The 24867-nt window shown below is 36.6% G+C and overlaps 1 protein-coding gene across 1 annotated transcript in view; it reads right to left on the minus strand.

Moving 5' to 3' along the window:
• LOC128660593 (inter-alpha-trypsin inhibitor heavy chain H3) overlaps nt 1–24867 on the minus strand; it is a 342570-nt gene that overhangs the window by 17206 nt on the left and 300497 nt on the right. The window contains exon 19 of the mRNA XM_053714519.1: nt 1301–1508. Within this exon, the coding sequence (XP_053570494.1) occupies nt 1301–1508 (208 nt within the window). The remainder of the gene's footprint in view (nt 1–1300; nt 1509–24867) is intronic.

Here is a 24867-nt window from a genome sequence, read left to right on the forward strand (position 1 = left end):
TAAAATGTATTATAGTGTTTGCGAGGCGGGAGTGCGGCGGTTTAGGGGTTAATACATTTATTATAGTGGCGGCGATTTGCGGTCGGCAGATTAGGGGTTAATACTTGTAGTTAGATTGTGGCGACGTTGGGGGAGGCAGATTAGGGGTTAATAACTATAATGTAGGGGTCGGCGATGTTAGGGACAGCAGATTAGGGGTTAATAGTTATAATGTAGGCGGCGGCGATATCGGGTCGGCAGATTAGGGGTTAATACTTGTAGTTAGATTGTGGCGACGTTGGGGGGAGGCAGATTAGGGGTTAATAACTATAATGTAGGGGTCGGCGGTGTTAGGGACAGCAGATTAGGGGTTAATAGTTATAATGTAGGCGGCGGCGATATCGGGTCGGCAGATTAGGGGTTAATACTTATAGTTAGATTGCGGCGACGTTGGGGGGAGGCAGATTAGGGGTTAATAACTATAATGTAGGGGTCGGCGGTGTTAGGGACAGCAGATTAGGGGTTAATAGCTATAATGTAGGCGGCGGCGATATCGGGTCGGCAGATTAGGGGTTAATACTTGTAGTTAGATTGCGGCGACGTTGGGGGGGCAGATTAGGGGTTAATAACTATAATGTAGGGGTCGGCGGTGTTAGGGACAGCAGATTAGGGGTTAATAGTTATAATGTAGGTGGCGGCGATATTCGGTCGGCAGATTAGGGGTTAATAAAATAATGCAGGTGTCAGCGATAGCGGAGGCAGCAGATTAGGGGTTAATAAGTGTCAGATTAGGGGTGTTTAGAGACTCGGGGTACATGTTAGGGTGTTAGGAGCAGACTTAGTGTTTCCCCATAGGAAACAATGGGGCTGCGGTGTTAGTTTTTTTTCAGCCGAAACTCCCATTGTTTCCTATGGGGAAATGCCGAATTTTAACGAGCTAATTCGGATTTATTCGGAGATACGGCAGCTATTTCGGATTCATTCGGTAGATTCGGAAGTATTTTAATTCGGAAATCCGAATCGATCCGAATCTCCGAATTTACCGAATTTACCGAATTTCCGAATTAATCCGAAACGAACCGCACATGTCTACTCTTCAACACTGATTTATCCATTCCATTGTTTTATATAAATGCATTTATTTGCTTGTCTTCTTATAAGAGGAGAATATGTGGGAAAAGCTATAAAACAGGAATATGTGTATTTTTTATTCTCTCTTTATTATTTTTTACAATTTTTTTTTTTAAATATAGTAGCTTTTAGGATAAATTTATATTTATATTTGTCAGCAATTGTCATTTTTAATTAAAAATGTATTTACCTTCCCTCACTGACAGATGCGGTTTCAAGCCAAGAGAAAGACATCTTCTTGTTGCCCTTATTAATGGTGATTAACCGCGTATTCACTTCTATGTACAAATCCATTTCTTTATTAACAATACCAAGTTTTCCAAAGTAGGTTTCATTTGATGACAATGAAGAGTTTTTTGTTTTCTTGTTTCTAATAAGCTCCCCATTTACTGCAATACCTAAAAAGATACAGATAACAGTAAAAAAAATACAGTTTAAACTAATATTAAGTATTATCTAAACACCAGTCTGCTAAACCATCTGAATGCAATTTGTACTGAGCATAATTGCTAAATCGCTATAGTAATGTTATTTGCTACAATATATATATTTATTGATTATAAATGCACTGTTTCCGGATTGGCGTGATCTTAAAACAAGATGAAGACTATGGTTTCTATTACATGGACTTATAATATCTACTTATACAAGATTTTTAACAGTACTGAAACTATAAAGTGTGAATCCGCTAAATCTCAACATTGCATCTGCATAGAAGATGATTAAAAGAGATTGTGCCTTTGTGATCAGGTTTTGTAGGGTATTCACCTTCATATACACTAAATCCAAAGATGTTTATAGCAGTGCATTTCATAGTGCTTTAGCCTAAATTATTGAAATCTTAAATCAGATCGCACCTTTGTGACCGAGAGTTCAATAATTTAGGAGCAAGCAATCGATTGTCATGAATGTGTTTGGGCTGAGCATGTATGAAGGCACATTCAGGTGGATTGACTAAACACTGGGTGTGAGGGTACTAAAAGCTAGAGGTACAGTCACGCAAAGGAAAAACACAGTTTTATAAAAACATATTTGTTACTTTTATTAACTAAATATAGGCTATGTCTAAAAATAGCTTCACCAATATATATAATGGTATAAAAATGTTTAAAAATGGGGTCGTCTCCCCAAAAAATAGAAATATTAGTCCAATTAAAAATCCTGATATAGGTATCAAGCTGAAATAACATTGTAAGTCTGTTCTAACATTAATTAACGCCAAGAAAATACCTCCTAGAGAAAACACACACAGTCTCTCCTGATATAACAAAGTTACACTGTCTCAGTATAACATGTGTAGTGGAACCATATATCAGCCATCAGTATAACACATGCAGTGTAATGATATAACTGCATTCAGTATTACCTTCTTATACAAATTTGCGATGTTCCGGTGTAGTAAATGTAACAGTACCGCTGTGTGTAGATGTTTGGCTTTACCTTCTCAACAGATGACAATGACCCAAAAAAGCAGAGTGCCATTGTAAGCCATCAGCACCAACGGATATTTACTCCCTTAAGTATTATTGAAACTGATTTTTAACTAGCGGAACATGCAACTTGCAAATTGCACATATATAGAATGATATTTAACCGGTGTGATATGTAACAGATAGAATGCAGCCTCAAAAAGCTCTTCCGCTGCACATTGACCAGATTGGACTATATAAGGTGACTGTACATTTATTATACATATTGGTGTTTATTTTATGTTTGTTGTGGTCACAACATATTTTGTTATTGAGTGTTATTGTTTTATTAAATCTACTGGCTTTTAAACATATAAGATATTGTCAGTCCATTAACCCTTAGCTTTTAGCGCTTCCCATTTCTTTGTTTTCTTTTGGTTAATTAATGTTGTAACAGACTTACAATGTTATTTCAGCTTCATACCTATATTAAAATTTTTTATTGTACTAATATTTCTGTTTTTTTGTGAAGACGTCCCCATTTTAAAACATTTTTATACCCATTAATATATATTGGTTATGCTATTTTTAGACATTTGAACATATATTTAGATAATAAAAGTAACATGTTTTTAGCGCTCTCACACCCAGTGTTTAGCCATATTATTCTTTCCCTGTCTAGGAAGGACACAGGCTATCGTGAGTGGATATAGAGTGTGTCTGAATTATTGCGCTACCCTATCCCACTATTTTGTAACATTCAAATTGGTTTGCAATAGGCTCCTTTTGAACTCACTATTGTGCAATCCTGCTTTAAAGGGACATTAAACACTAAATACATGCTAGATAGAATGATACATTCAAAGAAAAGATTAGTCCATGACTAACATGTAGATGTATTTTTTAAAGTTTCATTAGTTGTTTAAAAAGTGACAAAATAAGTGTAACGTTTTAGGGCGCGATCCGATATCGATCACAGTTTGCGGCGCAAGCGAGGGAACCGGCGTCGCCCGCAGTTTCAGCTCGCAACTCGAGCCATCCCATATAAGTCGCCGTCAGATGCTAACGTGCCGTAAGTCTCACAAACCAGCGATGTCCAGAAATCTGCGTAAGTACAAATTTCTGGCGTCGCCAGTGACTTGCGGCACGTTAGAAACTGCCGGCGCCTATAAAACCTGACTAAAGTTTAAAACACCCGCACTGTCTAACACGCCTCCCTAACATAGCCCGCACTGTCTAACACGCCTCCCTAACATAGCCCGCACTGTCTAACCCTCTATCCGCTATCCCCCCTCACTAGCCTAACAATAAAAAAGCTATTAACCCCTAAACCGCCGCTCCTTTACCCCGCCGCAACCTAATAAAGTTATTAACCCCTAAACCGCCGCTCCCGTACCCCGCCGCCAGCTATATTATATCTATAACCCCCTAAAGTGAGCCCCTAACACCGCCGCCATCTATATTAAAATTATTAACCCCTAATGTAAGCCCCTTACACCGCCGCCATCTCTATTAAAATGATTAACCCCTAATTTAATCTACCTACCCCGCCGCCAGCTATATTATCTATATTAACCCTAAGTATATTATAGTTAATATAGGTATTACATTATATATATTAACTATATTAACCCTAATTATATTAGGGTTAATATAGTTAATATAGTTACTATAGTATTTATATTAACTATATTAACTCTATCTAACCCTAACTAAATTTATATTAAATTAATCTAATTCATTTATAAACTAAAATATTCCTATTTAAATCTAAATACTTACCTATAAAATAAACCCTAAGATAGCTACAATATAATTAATAATTACATTGTAGCTATGTTAGGGTTAATATTTATTTTACAGGTAAATTGTTAATTATTTTAACTAGGTATAATAGATATTAAATAGTTATTAACTATTTAATATCTACCTAGTTAAAATAATTACCCAATTACCTGTAAAATAAATCCTAACCTAAGTTACAAATACACCTACACTATCAATAAATTTAATAAACTACAAACATCTATCTAAAAATACAATTAAATTAACTAAACTAAATTACAAAAAAAAACAAACACTAAATTACAAAAAATAAAAAAAAGATTACAAGATTTTTAAGCTAATTACACCTATTCTAAGCCCCCTAATAAAATAATAAACCCCCAAAATAAAAAAAATTCCCTGCCCTATTCTAAATTCAACAAATTTCAAAGCTCTTTACCTTACCAGCCCTTAAAAGGGCCTTTTGTGGGGCATGCCCCAAAGAATTCAGCTCTTTTGCATACAACAAATACAATACCCCCCCCCATTACAACCCACCACCCACATACCCCTATTCTAAACCCACCCAAACCCCCCTTAAAAAAGCCTAACACTACCCCCCTGAAGATCTCCCTACCTTGTCTTCACCACACCGGGCCGAACTCCTGATCCGATCCGGGCGATGTCTTCCTCCAAGCGGCAAAGAAGAATTCTTCCTCCGGCGATGTCATCCTCCAAGCGGCAAAGAAGAATTCTTCCTCCGGCGACGTCTTCCTCCAAGCGGCAGCAAAGTCTTCATTCTTCCGGCGGCATCTTCAATCTTCTTTCTTCGCTCCGCCGCCGCGGAGCATCCATCCCGGCCGACTGCTGAACTTGGAATGAGGTACCTTTAAATGACGTCATCCAAGATGGCGTCCGCCGAATTCCGATTGGCTGATAGGATTCTATCAGCCAATCGGAATTAAGTTAAAAAAATCTGATTGGCTGATTGAATCAGCCAATCAGATTCAAGTTCAATCCGATTGGCTGATCCAATCAGCCAATCAGATTGAGCTCGCATTCTATTGGCTGTTCCGATCAGCCAATAGAATCCTATCAGCCAATCGGAATTCGGCGGACGCCATCTTGGATGACGTCATTTAAAGGTACCTCATTCCAAGTTCAGCAGTCGGCCGGGATGGATGCTCCGCGGCGGCGGAGCGAAGAAAGAAGATTGAAGATGCCGCCGGAAGAATGAAGACTTTGCTGCCGCTTGGAGGAAGACGTCGCCGGAGGAAGAATTCTTCTTTGCCGCTTGGAGGATGACATCGCCCGGATCGGATCAGGAGTTCGGCCCGGTATGCTGAAGACAAGGTAGGGAGATCTTCAGGGGGGTAGTGTTAGGCTTTTTTAAGGGGGGTTTGGGTGGGTTTAGAATAGGGGTATGTGGGTGGTGGGTTGTAATGGGGGGGGGGTATTGTATTTGTTGTATGCAAAAGAGCTGAATTCTTTGGGGCATGCCCCACAAAAGGCCCTTTTAAGGGCTGGTAAGGTAAAGAGCTTTGAAATTTGTTGAATTTAGAATAGGGCAGGGAATTTTTTTTTATTTTGGGGGTTTATTATTTTATTAGGGGGCTTAGAATAGGTGTAATTAGCTTAAAAATCTTGTAATCTTTTTTTTATTTTTTGTAATTTAGTGTTTGTTTTTTTTTGTAATTTAGTTTAGTTAATTTAATTGTATTTTTAGATAGATGTTTGTAGTTTATTAAATTTATTGATAGTGTAGGTGTATTTGTAACTTAGGTTAGGATTTATTTTACAGGTAATTGGGTAATTATTTTAACTAGGTAGATATTAAATAGTTAATAACTATTTAATATCTATTATACCTAGTTAAAATAATTAACAATTTACCTGTAAAATAAATATTAACCCTAACATAGCTACAATGTAATTATTAATTATATTGTAGCTATCTTAGGGTTTATTTTATAGGTAAGTATTTAGATTTAAATAGGAATATTTTAGTTTATAAATGAATTAGATTAATTTAATATAAATTTAGTTAGGGGTGTTAGGGTTAGATAGAGTTAATATAGTTAATATAAATACTATAGTAACTATATTAACTATATTAACCCTAATATAATTAGGGTTAATATAGTTAATATATATAATGTAATAACTATATTAACTATAATATACTTAGGGTTAATATAGATAATATAGCTGGCGGCGGGGTAGGTAGATTAAATTAGGGGTTAATCATTTTAATAGAGATGGCGGCGGTGTAAGGGGCTTACATTAGGGGTTAATAATATTAATATAGCTGGCGGCGGTATAGGGGGATAAGATTAGGGGTTAATAATTTTTATATAGGTGGAGGCGGTGTAAGGGGTCAGATTTAGGGGATAGATAAGGTAGATGGCGGCGGTTTTAGAGGCTCACAGTAGGGGGTTAGTTTATGTAGATGGCGGCGGGGTCCGGGAGCGGCGGTTTAGGGGGTAATAACTTTATTAGGGATTTCGGGGGGGGGGGATCGCGGTTGACAGGGAGATAGACATTGCGCATGCGTTAGGTGTTAGGTTTATTTTAGCAGATCGCGGTTGACAGGGAGATAGACATTGCGCATGCGTTAGGTGTTAGGTTTATTTTAGCAGATCGCGGTTGACAGGGAGATAGACATTGCGCATGCGTTAGGTGTTAGGTTTATTTTCTAGTTAGTTTAGGGAGTTACGGGGCTCCAATAGTCAGCGTAAGGCTTCTTACGGCTGCTTTTTGTGGCGAGGTGAAAATGGAGTAAGTTTTCTCCATTTTCGCCACGTAAGTCCTTACGCTGCATATTGGATACCAAACTGCGCGGGTTTGGTATACCTGCCTATGGCCCAAAAAACTGCGGGCGACGGCAGAAATATACGGGCGTAACTTCTAGGTTACGCCGTATATAGGATACCAAACCCGCGCAAATATTGGCGTCGCCGGCTTTTGCGGGCGACGATTTATATCGGATCGACCCCTTAGTGTCTATAAAACACTGGGAGCTGCCATGTTGTAATTTGTGTTACCTTCTCTGCTGTGACCAATTAGGGACAGTTATAAATAGGTCACTAGAGTGTGCAGCCAATGGCTGTGCTGGATTTAACAGTGTTCTGCACTTCCATTTCTAACAGGAACTGAAAAGCTCACAATTTCAGAATGGAATTACAGGCAAAGAGGACAAAATAAATAATGAAAGTATACAGGGAGTGCAGAATTATTAGGCAAGTTGTATTTTTGAGGATTTATTTTATTATTGAACAACAACCATGTTCTCAATGAACCCAAAAAACTCATTAATATCAAAGCTGAAAAGTTTTGGAAGTAGTTTTTAGTTTGTTTTTAGTTATAGCTATTTTAGGGGGATATCTGTGTGTGCAGGTGACTATTACGGTGCATAATTATTAGGCAACTTAACAAAAAACAAATATATACCCATTTCAATTATTTATTTTTACCAGTGAAACCAATATAACATCTCAACATTCAAAAATATACATTTCTGACATTCAAAAACAAAACAAAAACAAATCAGTGACCAATATAGCCACCTTTCTTTGCAAGGACACTCAAAAGCCTGCCATCCATGGATTCTGTCAGTGTTTTGATCTGTTCACCATCAACATTGCGTGCAGCAGCAACCACAGCCTCCCAGACACTGTTCAGAGAGGTGAACTGTTTTCCCTCCTTGTAAATCTCACATTTGATGATGGACCACAGGTTTTCAATGGGGTTCAGATCAGGTGAACAAGGAGGCCATGTCATTAGATTTTCTTCTTTTATACTCTTTCTTGCCAGCCACGCTGTGGAGTACTTGGACGTGTGTGATGGAGCATTGTCCTGCATGAAAATCATGTTTTTCTTGAAGGATGCAGACTTCTTCCTGTACCACTGCTTGAAGAAGGTGTCTTCCAGAAACTGGCAGTAGGACTGGGAGTTGAGCTTGACTCCATCCTCAACCCGAAAAGGCCCCACAAGCTCATCTTTGATGATACCAGCCCAAACCAGTACTCCACCTCCACCTTGCTGGCGTCTGAGTCGGACTGGAGCTCTCTGCCCTTTACCAATCCAGCCACGGGCCCATCCATCTGGCCCATCAAGACTCACTCTCATTTCATCAGTCCATAAAACCTTAGAAAAATCAGTCTTGAGATATTTCTTGGCCCAGTCTTGACGTTTCAGCTTGTGTGTCTTGTTCAGTGGTGGTCGTCTTTCAGCCTTTCTTACCTTGGCCATGTCTCTGAGTATTGCACACCTTGTGCTTTTGGGCACTCCAGTGATGTTGCAGCTCTGAAATATGGCCAAACTGGTGGCAAGTGGCATCTTGGCAGCTGCACGCTTGACTTTTCTCAGTTCATGGGCAGTTATTTTGCGCCTTGGTTTTTCCACACGCTTCTTGCGACCCTGTTGACTATTTTGAATGAAACGCTTGATTGTTCGATGATCACGCTTCAGAAGCTTTGCCATTTTAAGAGTGCTGCATCCCTCTGCAAGATATCTCACTATTTTTGACTTTTCTGAGCCTGTCAAGTCCTTCTTTTGACCCATTTTGCCAAAGGAAAGGAAGTTGCCTAATAATTATGCACACCTGATATAGGGTGTTGATGTCATTAGACCACACCCCTTCTCATTACAGAGATGCACATCACCTAATATGCTTAATTGGTAGTAGGCTTTCGAGCCTATACAGCTTGGAGTAAGACAACATGCATGAAGAGGATGATGTGGTCAAAATACTCATTTGCGTAATAATTCTGCACTCCCTGTATTGCAGAGTTGTTTTATATATACAATTTATCATTTTATATTACCATCTCAAAGTGTTTAATGTTACTTTAAAGGCTGGTTATGAAGACACCTGTACCGTTAGAAACAATCATGACAGTGCGAGTGCGACTTAGACTTAGTTTTGTTGGGGTCCTGATTTCACTTTTCCTGCAGACCCCTTATTTGTAAAGGATATCATATACTCATTTCATATTTATATGTAAATTAACGTATACATGTGTAAATGTGTGCCCTGGCCACTGCAGACTGCCTAAACAATAATGATAAATAGAGCTTTAATGAATCGAGACCATGTATGTTAATACAACTCTGCAATGTCTCCAGTAGCCATTTTTTGCACATGTGCAATATAATAGAATGATTACAAATAGTCTTAGAATAATTGCAAAGATTTCTAAAAGGCCATTTTGGAGAGTTATCAATGCCTTAAGGCATTACATTTAAAAAGATGTTGAAAAGCCTATTGAAATTGGATTGTGACTGCAGAGAACTTTTTGGCCCTATAGTAAAAATAGAGCTTTTATCAAGGAGCTGAAAAAACAGTCACAGGTATGGGAAACGGTCCAAAAACACGATATTGTAATAGAGTCAAAACAAAAAGTAGATCTTTTCAGCAAAAAAAGGATAGTAAAGGACTCAACCAATCTTTCTAATAATTTATATAAATCTTTCTATTACAACTCACCAAATTTCTTTAAAACAAAAGAATATATATTGTTTGTTGCTGAAACTCAGTAACATATTGTAAAAGTCAGCAAATACTGCATGAGTTAATTGTTAGTAACAGGAGAAATTCCTTGTAAAATGGATTTGACATTTGTTGTTATTCTTCATCATTGACACAATAAGCGTAGATGCTACAGTGGCTGAAGAGTTCCTACCTGGTAGTGGCAACAAAAATCAGAGGCTTTTGTTACCTTCTATAGCATCTAGTCATAAAGATATATAGGGGCCGGCGGATCATGTCCGCCCAACATCGCTAAATGCCGACAGCATACGCTGTCTGCATTTAACATTGCACAAGCATTTCTGCCCTCTGCACATTTGCAGCCAATCGGCCGCTAGCAGGGGTTGTCAATCATCCCGAGGTGGCGGATGAGTTAAGGAGCAGCCGTCTTAAGACCGCTGCTTCTTAACTTATGTTTTCTGAAGGCTCGCGAGGAAACAGCTGCATTTGCAACATCTTAAATCGGCCCCATAGAAAGTGACAAAAAATTTTTGTTCTTACCATCCAGTAAGGAGGAAATTATTTTATTCAAATGACTTAGGGGTCAATTTATTATTTTATTTCTGTGCATTAGTTATTATCTTTACTTGAATACATAAAAAAATGGAATAATGATTTTTTTATCCTGGCTTATTTTTTGGCTTTTTTTACCAGGTGTATTTCAATACCTGTAAGGTGTACAGTGCTTTTGTTTAAATACATTTGAAAATATTAAAATTTTTAAGATTCTGATTGTATAAACTTTAGGAAATTTATATGTTTAAGGTTTTTTCCTAAACCCGCACAGAAGCAAAACAATTAAATACCCAAGGGAAAAAGGAAATTATCAAAAATTAGTTAATAGATAGATTATTATGTGTATAGGAATAAATATATATATATATATATATATATATATATATACGTCTATATGTGTATCATGTGTATAAACATGTTTATGTGTTTATATGTATGCATATACATATATAAAGATATAAAAACACATGTATACACATAAATATATACAGGGAGTGCAGAATTATTAGGCAAGTTGTATTTTTGAGGATTAATTTTATTATTGAACAACAACCATGTTCTCAATGAACCCAAAAAGCTCATTAATATCAAAGCTGAATAGTTTTGGAAGTAGTTTTTAGTTTGTTTTTAGTTTTAGCTATTTTAGGGGGATATCTGTGTGTGCAGGTGACTATTACTGTGCATAATTATTAGGCAACTTAACAAAAAACAAATATATACCCATTTCAATTATTTATTTTTACCAGTGAAACCAATATAACATCTCAACATTCACAAATATACATTTCTGACATTCAAAAACAAAACAAAAACAAATCAGTGACCAATATAGCCACCTTTCTTTGCAAGGACACTCAAAAGCCTGCCATCCATGGATTCTGTCAGTGTTTTGATCTGTTCACCATCAACATTGCGTGCAGCAGCAACCACAGCCTCCCAGACACTGTTCAGAGAGGTGTACTGTTTTCCCTCCTTGTAAATCTCACATTTGATGATGGACCACAGGTTCTCAATGGGGTTCAGATCAGGTGAACAAGGAGGCCATGTCATTAGATTTTCTTCTTTTATACCCTTTCTTGCCAGCCACGCTGTGGAGTACTTGGACGCGTGTGATGGAGCATTGTCCTGCATGAAAATCATGTTTTTCTTGAAGGATGCAGACTTCTTCCTGTACCACTGCTTGAAGAAGGTGTCTTCCAGAAACTGGCAGTAGGACTGGGAGTTGAGCTTGACTCCATCCTCAACCCGAAAAGGCCCCACAAGCTCATCTTTGATGATACCAGCCCAAACCAGTACTCCACCTCCACCTTGCTGACGTCTGAGTCGGACTGGAGCTCTCTGCCCTTTACCAATCCAGCCACGGGCCCATCCATCTGGCCCATCAAGACTCACTCTCATTTCATCAGTCCATAAAACCTTAGAAAAATCAGTCTTGAGATATTTCTTGGCCCAGTCTTGACGTTTCAGCTTGTGTGTCTTGTTCAGTGGTGGTCGTCTTTCAGCCTTTCTTACCTTGGCCATGTCTCTGAGTATTGCACACCTTGTGCTTTTGGGCACTCCAGTGATGTTGCAGCTCTGAAATATGGCCAAACTGGTGGCAAGTGGCATCTTGGCAGCTGCACGCTTGACTTTTCTCAGTTCATGGGCAGTTATTTTGCGCCTTGGTTTTTCCACACGCTTCTTGCGACCCTGTTGACTATTTTGAATGAAACGCATGATTGTTCGATAATCACGCTTCAGAAGCTTTGCAATTTTAAGACTGCTGCATCCCTCTGCAAGATATCTCACTATTTTTGACTTTTCTGAGCCTGTCAAGTCCTTCTTTTGACCCATTTTGCCAAAGGAAAGGAAGTTGCCTAATAATTATGCACACCTGATATAGGGTGTTGATGTCATTAGACCACACCCCTTCTCATTACAGAGATGCACATCACCTAATATGCTTAATTGGTAGTAGGCTTTCGAGCCTATACAGCTTGGAGTAAGACAACATGCATAAAGAGGATGATGTGGTCAAAATACTCATTTGCCTAATAATTCTTCACTCCCTGTATACACTCACACACACACAGTATGCTACGCGTGAGGAAAAGCCAATTGGCTAGATTTAGAGTTTGGCGTTAGCCATCAAAACCAGCGTTAGAGGTCTTCAAGATGGAGCCGCTTGTCATCGGATGAAGATAGAAGATTCCGCTTGGATGAAGATGGTTGCCGGTCCAGATCTCCTCTTCTGCCCGAAAAGGATGAAGACTTTGGAGCCTCTTCTGGACTTCTTTTTGCCGCTTGATAGAAGACTTCAGCCGGATGATGGATCTCCAGCCCCCGCTTGGGCTTGGATGAAGATTTCGGAGCCTGGACGAATCGTTGTGATACCCAGTATGGTGAAGATAAGGTAGGAAGATCTTCAGGGGCTTAGTGTTAGGTTTATTTAAGGGGTGTTTGGGTTAGATTAGGGGTATGTGAGTGGTGGGTTGTAATGTTGGGGGGGTATTGTATGTTTTTTTTTACAGGCAAAAGAGCTGAATTCTTTGGGGCATGCCCCGCAAAAGGCCCTTTTAATGGCTGGTAAGGTAAAAGAGCTTTTCTATTTTAATTTTAGAATAGGGTAGGGCATTTTTTTATTTTGGGGGGCTTTGTTATTTTATTAGGGGGCTTAGAGTAGGTGTAATTAGCTTAAAATTGTTGTAATGTTTTTATTATGTTTGTAATTATTTTTTTTATTTTTGTAACTTAGCTTTTTTTATTTTTTGTACTTTAGTTAGTTTATTTATTTGTATTTATTTGTAGGTATTTTATTTAATTTATTTATTGATAGTGTAGTGTTAGATTTAATTGTAGATAATTGAGGTATTTTATTTAATTAATTTATTGATAGTGTAGTGTTAGGTTTAATTGTAACTTAGGTTAGGATTTATTTTACAGGTAATTTTGTAATTATTTTAACTAGGTAGCTATTAAATAGTTCTTAACTATTTAATAGCTATTGTACCTGGTTAAAATAATTACAAAGTTGCATGTAAAATAAATATTATTCCTAAAATAGCTACAATATAATTATAATTTATATTGTAGCTATATTAGGGTTTATTTTACAGGTAAGTATTTAGCTTTAAATAGGAATAATTTATTTAATAAGAGTTAATTTATTTTGTTAGATAAAAATTATATTTAACTTAGGGGGGTGTTAGTGTTAGGGTTAGACTTAGCTTTAGGGGTTAATACATTTATTATAGTAGCGGCGAGGTCCGGTCGGCAGATTAGGGGTAAATTATTGTAGGTAGCTGGCGTCGACGTTGTGGGGGGCAGATTAGGGGTTAATAAATATAATATAGTGGTCGGCGGTGTTAGGGGCAGCAGATTAGGGGTACATAGGGATAACGTAGGTGGCGGCGGTGTGCAGAGCGGCATATTAGGGGTTAAAAAAATATGCAGGGGTCAGCGATAGCGGGGTCGGCAGATTAGTGGTTAATAAGTATAAGGTTAGGGGTGTTTAGACTCGGGGTACATGTTAGAGTGTTAGGTGCAGACTTAGAAACTGTTTCCCCATAGGAAACAATGGGGCTGCGTTAGGAGCTGAACGCTGCTTTTTTGCAGGTGTTAGGTTTTTTTTCAGCTCAAACTGCCCCATTGTTTTCTATGGGGGAATCGTGCACGAGCACGTTTTTGAAGCTGGCCGCGTCTGTAAGCACCGCTGGTATTGAGGGTTGCAGTGGCGGTAAATATGCTATACGCTCCCTTTTTGGAGCCTAACGCAGCCCTTCTGTGAACTCTAAATACCAGCGGTATTTAAAAGGTGCGGGGGGAAAAAAGCCAGCGTTAGCTACGCGGGTCGTTACCGACAAAACTCTAAATCTAGCCGAATGTGCACTAACTTCAGGACAATGGAGAGCGCAACTTTAAATAAAACCTAAAACCTATTGTGTGCTAATCCGACACCGCATTATCACATAGAATAAAATGTTCTTTTTATTTTAAAATATTTATATATATATATATATATATATATATTTATATATATGATATTTTTTTTATAAAATATATTACTATATAGATATATATTTATATGAATATATATAAATACAAAAACAATTTTCTTTTAAGTGAAGAACATTGGAATGTAAAATATTTTAAAAAAAAACACAGTAAAAAAACATAATGCATATTAATATTCAAAAATATGATTTTTCTTTTGTTTTTGTATAGGTATTAAGGGGAAAGGGCTCCAAAGTATATTTACATATGTACATATGTGTATATGTGTTTATATGTGTATATATGTATGTGTATATATGTCCATATACTATATACCTTTAACCCTTATAAATATTTAAATTAATATTTATATGAATAATTTTATTTGATAGTATGTATATGAGTAGAAACAAACAATACCCCTAGGATAAAAGCCAGAACATTACATGTATATAACACAATACATTGAGCAAACAGATATAATATGATAGATTGTCTCTGAGCCGTTACAAACACGCAACATGCAGTGTGCAAATTCAAAAAGTAATGAGCAAATACAGGGCTGTAACAAGCCTGGGAGCTAAAGGGGACTGAGGCCTTGGCCTCTCCTACTCCTAAATAACAAACCAGGAGCCCAGTTCAAGAAACAGGATGTACTAAGCTACAGAGGTAGCATAAGTCCAACCAGATCTTTTGCTACATTTATGTGGTCTAGATGATTTTATGGTATCTGTTTTACAACTCAACATTGGGGGATTTATTGTTGACAAATTTATTTTTGACATATTTTTATTTTTGACATATTTCTGTATATGATTTACCATCTTGAACTCTAAGGTTTTATATATTTAATATGTCGCCTTCCATTTCCTTTAGATAAATAAATTATACTTTATCAGTCTGCAAACTTGCTATATAGGTATTTAAGGTTATAATCTATTATATGGTGCTATGATGTGTACATATCCCATGCCTTATTATTATTATATATATTTATTTACACACAAACATTTGATTATGTCATACACATGTATAAATTTTCTTGGTTTTGTATATATTACATCTTTATTATTGCACTGTATTGCATGTCTTTATATATTTCCTTCCCAGGTTTTCTTCCTTTTTTCCAATCATTGTCCGTTTTCAAAATTTACTAGCTTTGTATCTACAGGGTTAATGAGATTGTTAAGGTGCCACCAATGGGAGTGTTTTTTTGGTTTTAAATAATGTACACCTGTGATACGTTTTTATGTCTATGACTACGGTCTGTATGACCGAAACCGGTTAGACTCTGTTTTCTCTTTACCTTTTGTCTGGGAGCCTGCCTATAGAACTGTTTTTCTATCTATATGAGTGTAACACTTTATTTTAATGTATTTATGTTTAGTTTGGTGTACTTCGATCAGCTTCTAATACGTGCACAAGTTAATGTGAGGTAGATATTGCAATATCGCGTCTTTGCTAACAATAGTGTGCTATTTGTCATATATATATATATATATATATATATATATATATATATATTTATATATATAGACCCAAATATATAAAATAATATATATTACTCCCTCGAAGGTACACTCTTACTCAGCAAACTTATCTGTCAGGGTGCTGTATAAATCTTCATATAAATCTGTCACATTTGGAATAAAATAATTTCACTATATGTTTTCTGAAGTCCATTGAGTGCTTATATTTGGCTTTATATGAAGATTTATAGAACACCCTGGCAGATAAGTTTCCTGGAATTATATATATATATATATATATATATATATATATATATATATATATATACATACAGGTATACTGTATATACAGTATATACACACACACACACTTGTTTTTTTAATGCATTTAGGTAAGGCACACATTCGGATTATGATTGGAAAGTTTCTGTGTAAGTTTAAAAAATGAAGATCATTCTTTGTAAATGTGTATATTAAAAAATGATGTTACACTTTATCAGTTTTATTTTACATAGGGTAGATACAGTTTCAGAAAGTGGGAGGGACTGGAGAGTTCCCATGGTCTGTTTGAATCACTCTCACAATTCTCATAATATACTATTACTCATAATATAGCATTTTACACAATCAGGTCTCGCTAATGTATCTTCCCAGCTGTATGCACGTGGAAATTGCTCAAAATTCACAACACACTTATTTAACTGACAGAAAAGTAATGCATACTAAGCTAAAGGCAATAGAAAGTTCAATTGTAGTGAAAATATTTCAGTTTAATTTGTATTAGCTGTAAATGTCACTCTCCCCTGTGAGATTCTGTATCCCAGAGAGCCAAATTACTTTCTATGGGTGGCAGCTCTCATCTCTATAAGACTTCCAGGTTTTATCATTTTCCTAGAGAATTCAGAGAGTTCTGCCCCTGAAATGTCTGCACTATAATTTATCTCCAAGCTCGAGAATCTTTGATCATCAGGACCTCAGAGAGATTGCTTATGTTATTGTATGAACAATACCAGTAGGTTTGCTTATTAAATAAATTATACTTACTGTGATTTATTTGCCCCCTAATTTACAATACTACATCCTTATCCTTTTATGTTATAGTCTAGACCCAATACATAATTTTGATTACTTATTTTAACATACCAGAGAAGCATCCTGCAACTGCTACCACATTTATAAGCTTATAAAAAATACTTAACATTTTTTAAATATTCATCTTTGTAAGAAGCAAAAAATGGACACCAAGCTCCGTCCACCTATTGCATTTATATTTTGGTATGTTAAGTTTCTCCAATCACGATCAATTCTAAAATAAGTTTACCTACTCGCACACGCTGATTTGTGCATGTGCAATTTGAAAAAGCTACCTGCACATGCATTGATAAACTGTCATAAGAAAACAGCTAACTAGACCAGAAGAAAGCTGTGTGTGTGTGTGGGGGGGGGTACTTTGCAGCTATTTTCATCTGAAAACAAACAATGATTATTTAAACATTTCATGTACTTCTTACAAGCTTATATATGTGGAAACCTTTGCAAGATGTTTGTCTGGTATGTAACAATAAGTAATAAAGAATAAGTATTGAGTTTAGACTGTCCCTTTAAAGGGACAGAATACTATAAAATAGTTTTTCCCTTAATGTGTTTCCAATTACTTTTTAACCAACTGCAGTGTATAAAATGTATGAGATTTTGCTATTTAGCGGCCAATTCATCAAGCTCCGTATGGAGCTTGATGCAGCTGTTTCCGCGTGAGACTTGAGGCTCGCCAGAAACAGGGGGTCCACCACCTCTGAGGCAGCAATCAGCCCGATCATATACGATCGGGTTGATTGACACCCCATGCTAGCGGACGATTGGAGGGGGCGGCATTGCACAAGCAGTTCACCAGAACTGCTTTTGCAATGATAAATGCTGACAGCGTATGCGGATCATGCTATAGCGGATCATGTCCGTCCGCAAGATAATAAATCGGTCCCTTAAGATTTATTTGTGTATTTGAATTAGCAGGTTTTGTGTTTGGAAGCCACTACCAAATAAAATGGGTTGAGCTTGTAGGTATTATCAGATCTCATTACTTTATCACATTGTGTACATAAACATGCATCTTTATATTATATCTGTCTCTAAACCAATCACCAATACTTGAAGAGAACAATCGAAAATGAACATGTTATTACCTTATCTCTTCTATAACCCACTGGGAGTGTAATTTCTTCTGCTGGCTGTGTTTACACAATTTCGCCTTAGGGTCAAAACTTTCAGAAAAGGTGGGAATACCACAGGCTAAATCAACTATTTTAAATGCCAATATAAGGGTAATGTAAATACTTGTTAACAATTTAATACACTTCAGCAGGTAAAGTGGATTATTGGGAAGAAATGAAAGGAGAGAAACATTTTGAGCAAACTGTCCCGTTAAGTTTAGGAAAATGAGGGTTTTGGTCCTATGAGAAAAAAATATCTTTTGGATAACTTTGTAGTACACAATTGTTTAATTAGGAGGTAACTATCCAAATGTGTGCTTTAGCATTATAATGTACATATAGTATGCACAAAAAACCTATAATAGATAGGTAGAGAAAAAAGAAATACTATTTAGCACATGATTAGATTATTTTAAACGTAAGACTTAACGTTTATTAGCGATTCTTTTAAAAGACAGCATGAGAACAGTGGAGAAACTGCTGCCACCAAAAAGGTTAAAAACACATCTCTGTCTCAGTTATTTGAAAGTTTGTTAAACAATTAAGTGTTTGTCTAAGGGTATATGGTAGTTAGCAAAAAAGGATTGCTACTATAATGAAGGGTTAGCGTTATGGGATCTTAGACTTTGGAATGTATTAGGAATATAAGGTCGTTAAGTAACGATACAGATACCATTTGCTACAGAGCCAAAAACACACATAAGGGAAAAATTCCTCCCACGTTATCTAATCACCCTTGTTATAAACCCATTTTTGGACAAATAAACATATATTTTTTTCAACAAAGACAGACAGGTTTTTCGACAAGACAGAGAGCTAGTTAAAATATGAGAAAGACCCCTGACGCGGTTGCATTTCACATTACGCTTCCTCAGAGGGGGTGCGGCGGGCTGCAGATTCACTCTATTTTAGAGTCACTCTATTTATACTTGTCAAGTTGCCGCCTACTCTGACGTCATTTTCTTTGTTAACTGGGGGTGGCGAGGGAAATGAAGTGGGTTGAAATTCTTATATTCAAGGACTGAATCACTTTGTATAATACTTATAGTCCCAGAATCCCAGAACCTAATGCAATAATATACATAGAAATGTACAAATATGTGTGCAAGAGAGATTTGCAACACACAAAGAGAAAGATTGCAGGTTGCTGGATTGTGTAATAACTGTACCCACTGTAGATAAAGGTCAGACACATAAAGAATAAGTAAGTATCAAAATCATCCGATCATTCACATTTATACTAAATAACTTTATTAGTGAAAAAATATATTGAAAGTCCGGCTGGACTCATACACATGCACACACACACATACTATTAAAACTAGCTGGAACTCAGATAATATTATTGGTATATCAGATAGCACTCCCGTATTCAAATTATAGTAACTAGCAGGGAATCTAAACTATTTATAGTGTTGCAATATTGAACCCTGTTAGTATATAATAGATTATAGACAGCAAGAAAAAATAATTGCTGTATTAGTTAGTCCTCCTTTAAGGCAAGTCTACACTATTAGGATAGGCAAAAACACTGTATAGTCTGAAGTGCTGGGTATTAGTGCATGAATTAGCCAACCCAAGCACAGCCTTAAATATCTGCGTGTTTGAGTCCTAAACTGAGTGAGAGTTGCACTGAGATTATTGTTAACGATACTATTGCTAGTAATAGTTCAAGTGGTCAATATATAGGCCCCATAGATATAAAATATAAGCCTGGATTAAAGAGACAAAATATGTTGAGTGCCTCTTATTGAGCCACAATATAGCTGTTTGCCGTGGTATTTGTGACCTGGTATTCAGGGTGGATATATTTGAACAAATTAGCATAGACCGATATTGTTTGCTACAAACTAACAGACCTTGTCGTAATTTTACCACATCCAATAGTAGTGCTTGATAAGCTAGTTTGAATGCGGTGCAGATAGCCTGCTTTTTAATTAATATAAGTCGCTATTGTTTGCTGCAAACTAACAAGCGTGTCAGCAATTATAACACATCACACCATAGTGCTTAATCAGCCAGTTTGAATGCTGTGCAGTTAGTCTGCTTATTACCGTAAATTTATGAGTTTTAGAAATCTGACCCCTATTATCGGCCAGAAAATTACCACTGAAATACTTAGAGATATCCCATTACAAACAGCCACCAAGTTAAATCGTCTACATTAGACGTGAATGAGGACTAAGCTATAAAAAGGTCTCTTCTATAGCGGAGACCTGATTACTTTTAACTGTCTATGAATATTGGAATAATATCAAGAGTGCTAGCACTGAGTCAGCAAATTAAAAATTGGGGGTTCAGTAACCCCGTGTTCGTGCCCCTGACGCGCGTTTCACATTACGCTTCCTCAGAGGGGTACGCGCCGGCCGGACAGAGCGGGTTATGTTGGAATCAAGAACCCGCCTCCGTGTTTTGATTGGTTCAACGGAATACCGCTATGTGACTTCTCATTGGTCAATCCTTGCAGTGTGACACATGGAAGTTCAAAACGGCACATTTACTTAAAGAGCTGATAAGTTATCATTTACGAGCTAAATTTGTCAGAAAGTCATTTGAAAGAGCAAGAGTTGAATGTATCTATCCGGTACATAGTCAAACATCAAGAACGAGATATAAAATATTGAGTGCGCTTTATTCATTACTGCGATATGTATTACTTGTGAATGATGTCTCTGTTAGTGATCCATTGTATTAGTGGAAAGCTGCTGGTCATTACCTAGATATAGTATCTAAATCATCTATATCACCTGGTTTTACATTATACCGTAGATGGATTTATGAAACTTTATTTATATCGATACTGGGATAGACACTCAATAAAAAATTCTAACAAGTTAAAATATTGGTTGTCATTCAATAGTAGTCCAATATTACGGACACCATATTACTGTTCTCTGATCAAACTGAAAGTTCACAGTTTAAGAAAGTTTTCATTAAAGTGCCGTATTTTAAATACCATACATGATAGTTGTACTCAGATTGATTATTAATCAAATATACAGGAAAACTATATCCACAAAAAAATAAATAAATAAGTAAATAAATAAGATTCTAGGGACTAGATAGTGTAAGTGAAATACAGTATGGTGATGAAATGTGAACAGAGGACATACATAAATAATGAAAGGATGTGATGCTCACAAAAAGTGTGAGAGAGAAGGGGAATGTGCGTGAATAAATAAATTCCACATAAAATATATTGAATCATGTGTTCCAAACATGTATAGAAGTGAAAAGTCTTTCTGCACTACAGTGGAAAAAAATATTAATTAATAATTGTAGAGAATTAATGGGGGAGGTAGTAATGGCTGAAAAGTGATAATTTATGTATAGACAATTTTTGCCTAAGTGTAAAACATATATTCAACGCTCATAAGGGTTAGTGAAAAGCTACTGTGTACATAGACTGTGTTTTTATTAACTTAATATTAAAATGGTGTGAAAAGGGAAGATCTTTTAAAATTAAGACTTATTATAGGTAAACATTGTAATTGTTGAATTCATTTAATCCGTGTGGATGTACAGTATTGAGTAGATGTATCCAACGGCATTCTGCTTTTAATAATGAATTTTCTAAATTGCCTCCTCTAATGCCAAGGGAGACTTTCTGCAGAACAGAAAATTTTAAATGGCTGCTTGATCCTTGATGTTTAAGTAAGAAATGTTTTGCTACACTTGTAATCTTTTTGCCTTTTTGTAGGTCTTTTTCTGCGTTCTTGATATTGTTTTTATGTTCCAAAATTCTGACCCTTGCCTCTCTGGTCGTCATGCCTACATAGGCTTTCTCACATACACAATAGATGATATAAATAACTCCCAGGGATCTGCATGTGAAGTGGTGTTTAAGTTTTTGGCTTTTCCCATATTTGTCCTGAATTTCTTTGATTTTCCTAACATGAGGACAGACAGAACATGTACCACATGGGTACATGCCAGGGTCAGTATCACTTTTTTTTGGAGTGTGTATATAATGACTCTGTACCAGTTGATCTTTTAGATTTCTCGGTCTCTTATAGCCTATTTGTACTCTCGCTCCTAATGTATCTTTAAGCTCAGGGTCACTGGTGAGGATATGCCAGTTCTCATTGAGTATCTTAATCACACTTTGCATCTGCGGATTGTATGTAGTGATCAGTCTAGGAATGGTGGTGGAATTGTCTTTGATTCTAGGACACAATAAAGTGTCTCTGGATGTTTTCAGAGCTTTGAATTTTGCCTGTTTGATGGCCCTATTGCTGTAGCCTCTTTGTAGTAGCCTGGTTGTAAGAAGTTTACTTTCATTTTCATATATAGAGACATCAGAACAATTTCTCCTCAACCGCAAGAACTCCCCATATGGAATTGCTTTTAAAGTGCATCCTGGATGTGCACTTGTCCTGTGCAATAATGAATTTGTAGCAGTTTCTTTCCTAAAGACCTTTGTTGCAATGGTGCCATCAGTATTTTTTGTAATTGTTAGATCTAGGAAATCAATTTTACCCAAATCGGCTTGGTATGTCAATTTGATGTTGAATTTGTTTTGATTGAGAACTGAAAAGAACTCATCAAGATGTTCACGTGTACCTTCCCAAACAAATAGTACATCATCGATGTATCTTATCCATAGAGGTATATGGTCTGTGTATTTCTCCATGCCTTCAGAAAAAACAATTTTTTGTTCCCAGTGCCCCAGGAACAAATTAGCGTATGTTGGGGCACAAGAAGTGCCCATGGCAGTTCCTTGTGTTTGTAGGTAGAAACTATCTTTAAATGTGAAGATATTATGAGTCAGGACATACTTCAAAAGGAGTAAGATAAACTCATTATGGTCTTTGTTATCCGATTCATTGGTGGAAAGAAAGTATTTGACTGCCTGTATACCATCATTATGTCTGATACTGGTATATAGTGACTCTACATCTGCGGTGATGAGCCAGGTATCACTATTCAGATGTAAGTTTTGCATAATTTTTAAGACCTCCATAGTATCACGGACATACAAGGGCATAGCAGTAAGGTATTCCCTTAATCTCTGATCTATATATCTGCTAGCTGCCTCAGTTAGATTATTATTGCCCGATACTATGGGTCTTCCTGGTGGTTTGGTAAGGTTTTTGTGGACCTTAGGCAGAAAGTATATAGTCGCTAGAGTAGGGTTCTTTTGTATCAGGAAATTTTTTTCGGTTTTAGTGATGGTTCCGTTCTCCCATGTCCTAACTATGAGTTTATTATATTGTTCCATATAGTCAGATTGAGGATTGAGTAGTAGTTTTTTATAACAATCTTTATTAGATAACTGTCTCATGGCTTCATCAACATAGTCATCTTTGGGCCACAATACTATGTTTCCGCCCTTGTCTGACGGCTTAATGACTACATCTGTCCATGTTTGAATATCATTCAATGCCCTTTTTTCAGGGAGAGTGAGGTTATTATTCGCATCAAAAATAGGTAAAGTTTCAATTTTTTGGCATACAATCTGTGAGAAAACACTGACTTGAGGTGAAATTGATGCAGATGGTGTATATGTGGATTTCGGTTTTAACCCTTTCTTCCATTGGGTAGCATGGGTTTCAGTATCAGATTCACTTAAAAGATCTTCCAGATCTTGCAGAGAGTCTAATTCCTCCTTAGATAGAGAGGGATCATTTTTATTTGAATACATCTTTTTAAGTAACAGCTTTCGTGAGAATAGGTGTATGTCTTTAATTAACTCAAACTTGTTTAGAGTATTGGTGGGGCAGAAAGTTAATCCTTTAGAGAGGACACTCTCATGGTTAATATTCAGAGAGTGTTTACTCAGATTAATTACTCTCATGAGTTGGTCCTGATTGTGGTGAATGGACACATCTCTTTCTTCCTCTCTGATTGTCTTTGGGGGCCTGTGTTTTTCCTTTTGTTTCCCCTTGTTGGTTTGTTGGCTGTTGTCGGATTTAATGTTTGTTGTTGTCGGTGACTTAATGCTAAAAAAGACACTTCTCTATTGGTGTTAGATGTACCCGGTAAAGGATTAACTAGTGTTGCTGATACTGGGAACTCTCTTGTCATAGGCTCCGTTTCATCTCTATTACTTTCATTATCAGAGATGTCAGTTTCTGTTTCTGTACCACTGTTGTTTTCTCTTATTTGAGTCCTATTATACCTATTTCTGTTGGATGTCTGATATCTCCATCTATAAATTCTTTGTTGTTGGAAATCATCTATATCTCTCTGCAGTTTTTGTTTTTTGGTTTGAATTAGTTCATTCTCAAGTTTGTCTAATTCTTTTTGGTATGTCTGATACGTTTCTACAAAATCGAATTTTTCTTCAAATTTTTTAAGGAGTTCATTATGTTCTTTAATCTCTGTCTCAGTTATTTGAAAGTTTGTTAAACAATTAAGTGTTTGTCTAAGGGTATATGGTAGTTAGCAAAAAAGGATTGCTACTATAATGAAGGGTTAGCGTTATGGGATCTTAGACTTTGGAATGTATTAGGAATATAAGGTCGTTAAGTAACGATACAGATACCATTTGCTACAGAGCCAAAAACACACATAAGGGAAAAATTCCTCCCACGTTATCTAATCACCCTTGTTATAAACCCATTTTTGGACAAATAAACATATATTTTTTTCAACAAAGACAGACAGGTTTTTCGACAAGACAGAGAGCTAGTTAAAATATGAGAAAGACCCCTGACGCGGTTGCATTTCACATTACGCTTCCTCAGAGGGGGTGCGGCGGGCTGCAGATTCACTCTATTTTAGAGTCACTCTATTTATACTTGTCAAGTTGCCGCCTACTCTGACGTCATTTTCTTTGTGTTGCTTTTGATAAGTTAACGGATTTTCTCCTACATATAAGTCCTCTGATAGTTTGGGTCTGATTAATGATTAAGACTGATTTTAATGCTAGTACGATCAAATTTAAA

This window comes from Bombina bombina, chromosome 5, assembly GCF_027579735.1.
Source record: "Bombina bombina isolate aBomBom1 chromosome 5, aBomBom1.pri, whole genome shotgun sequence".
Classification (NCBI taxonomy): domain Eukaryota; kingdom Metazoa; phylum Chordata; class Amphibia; order Anura; family Bombinatoridae; genus Bombina; species Bombina bombina.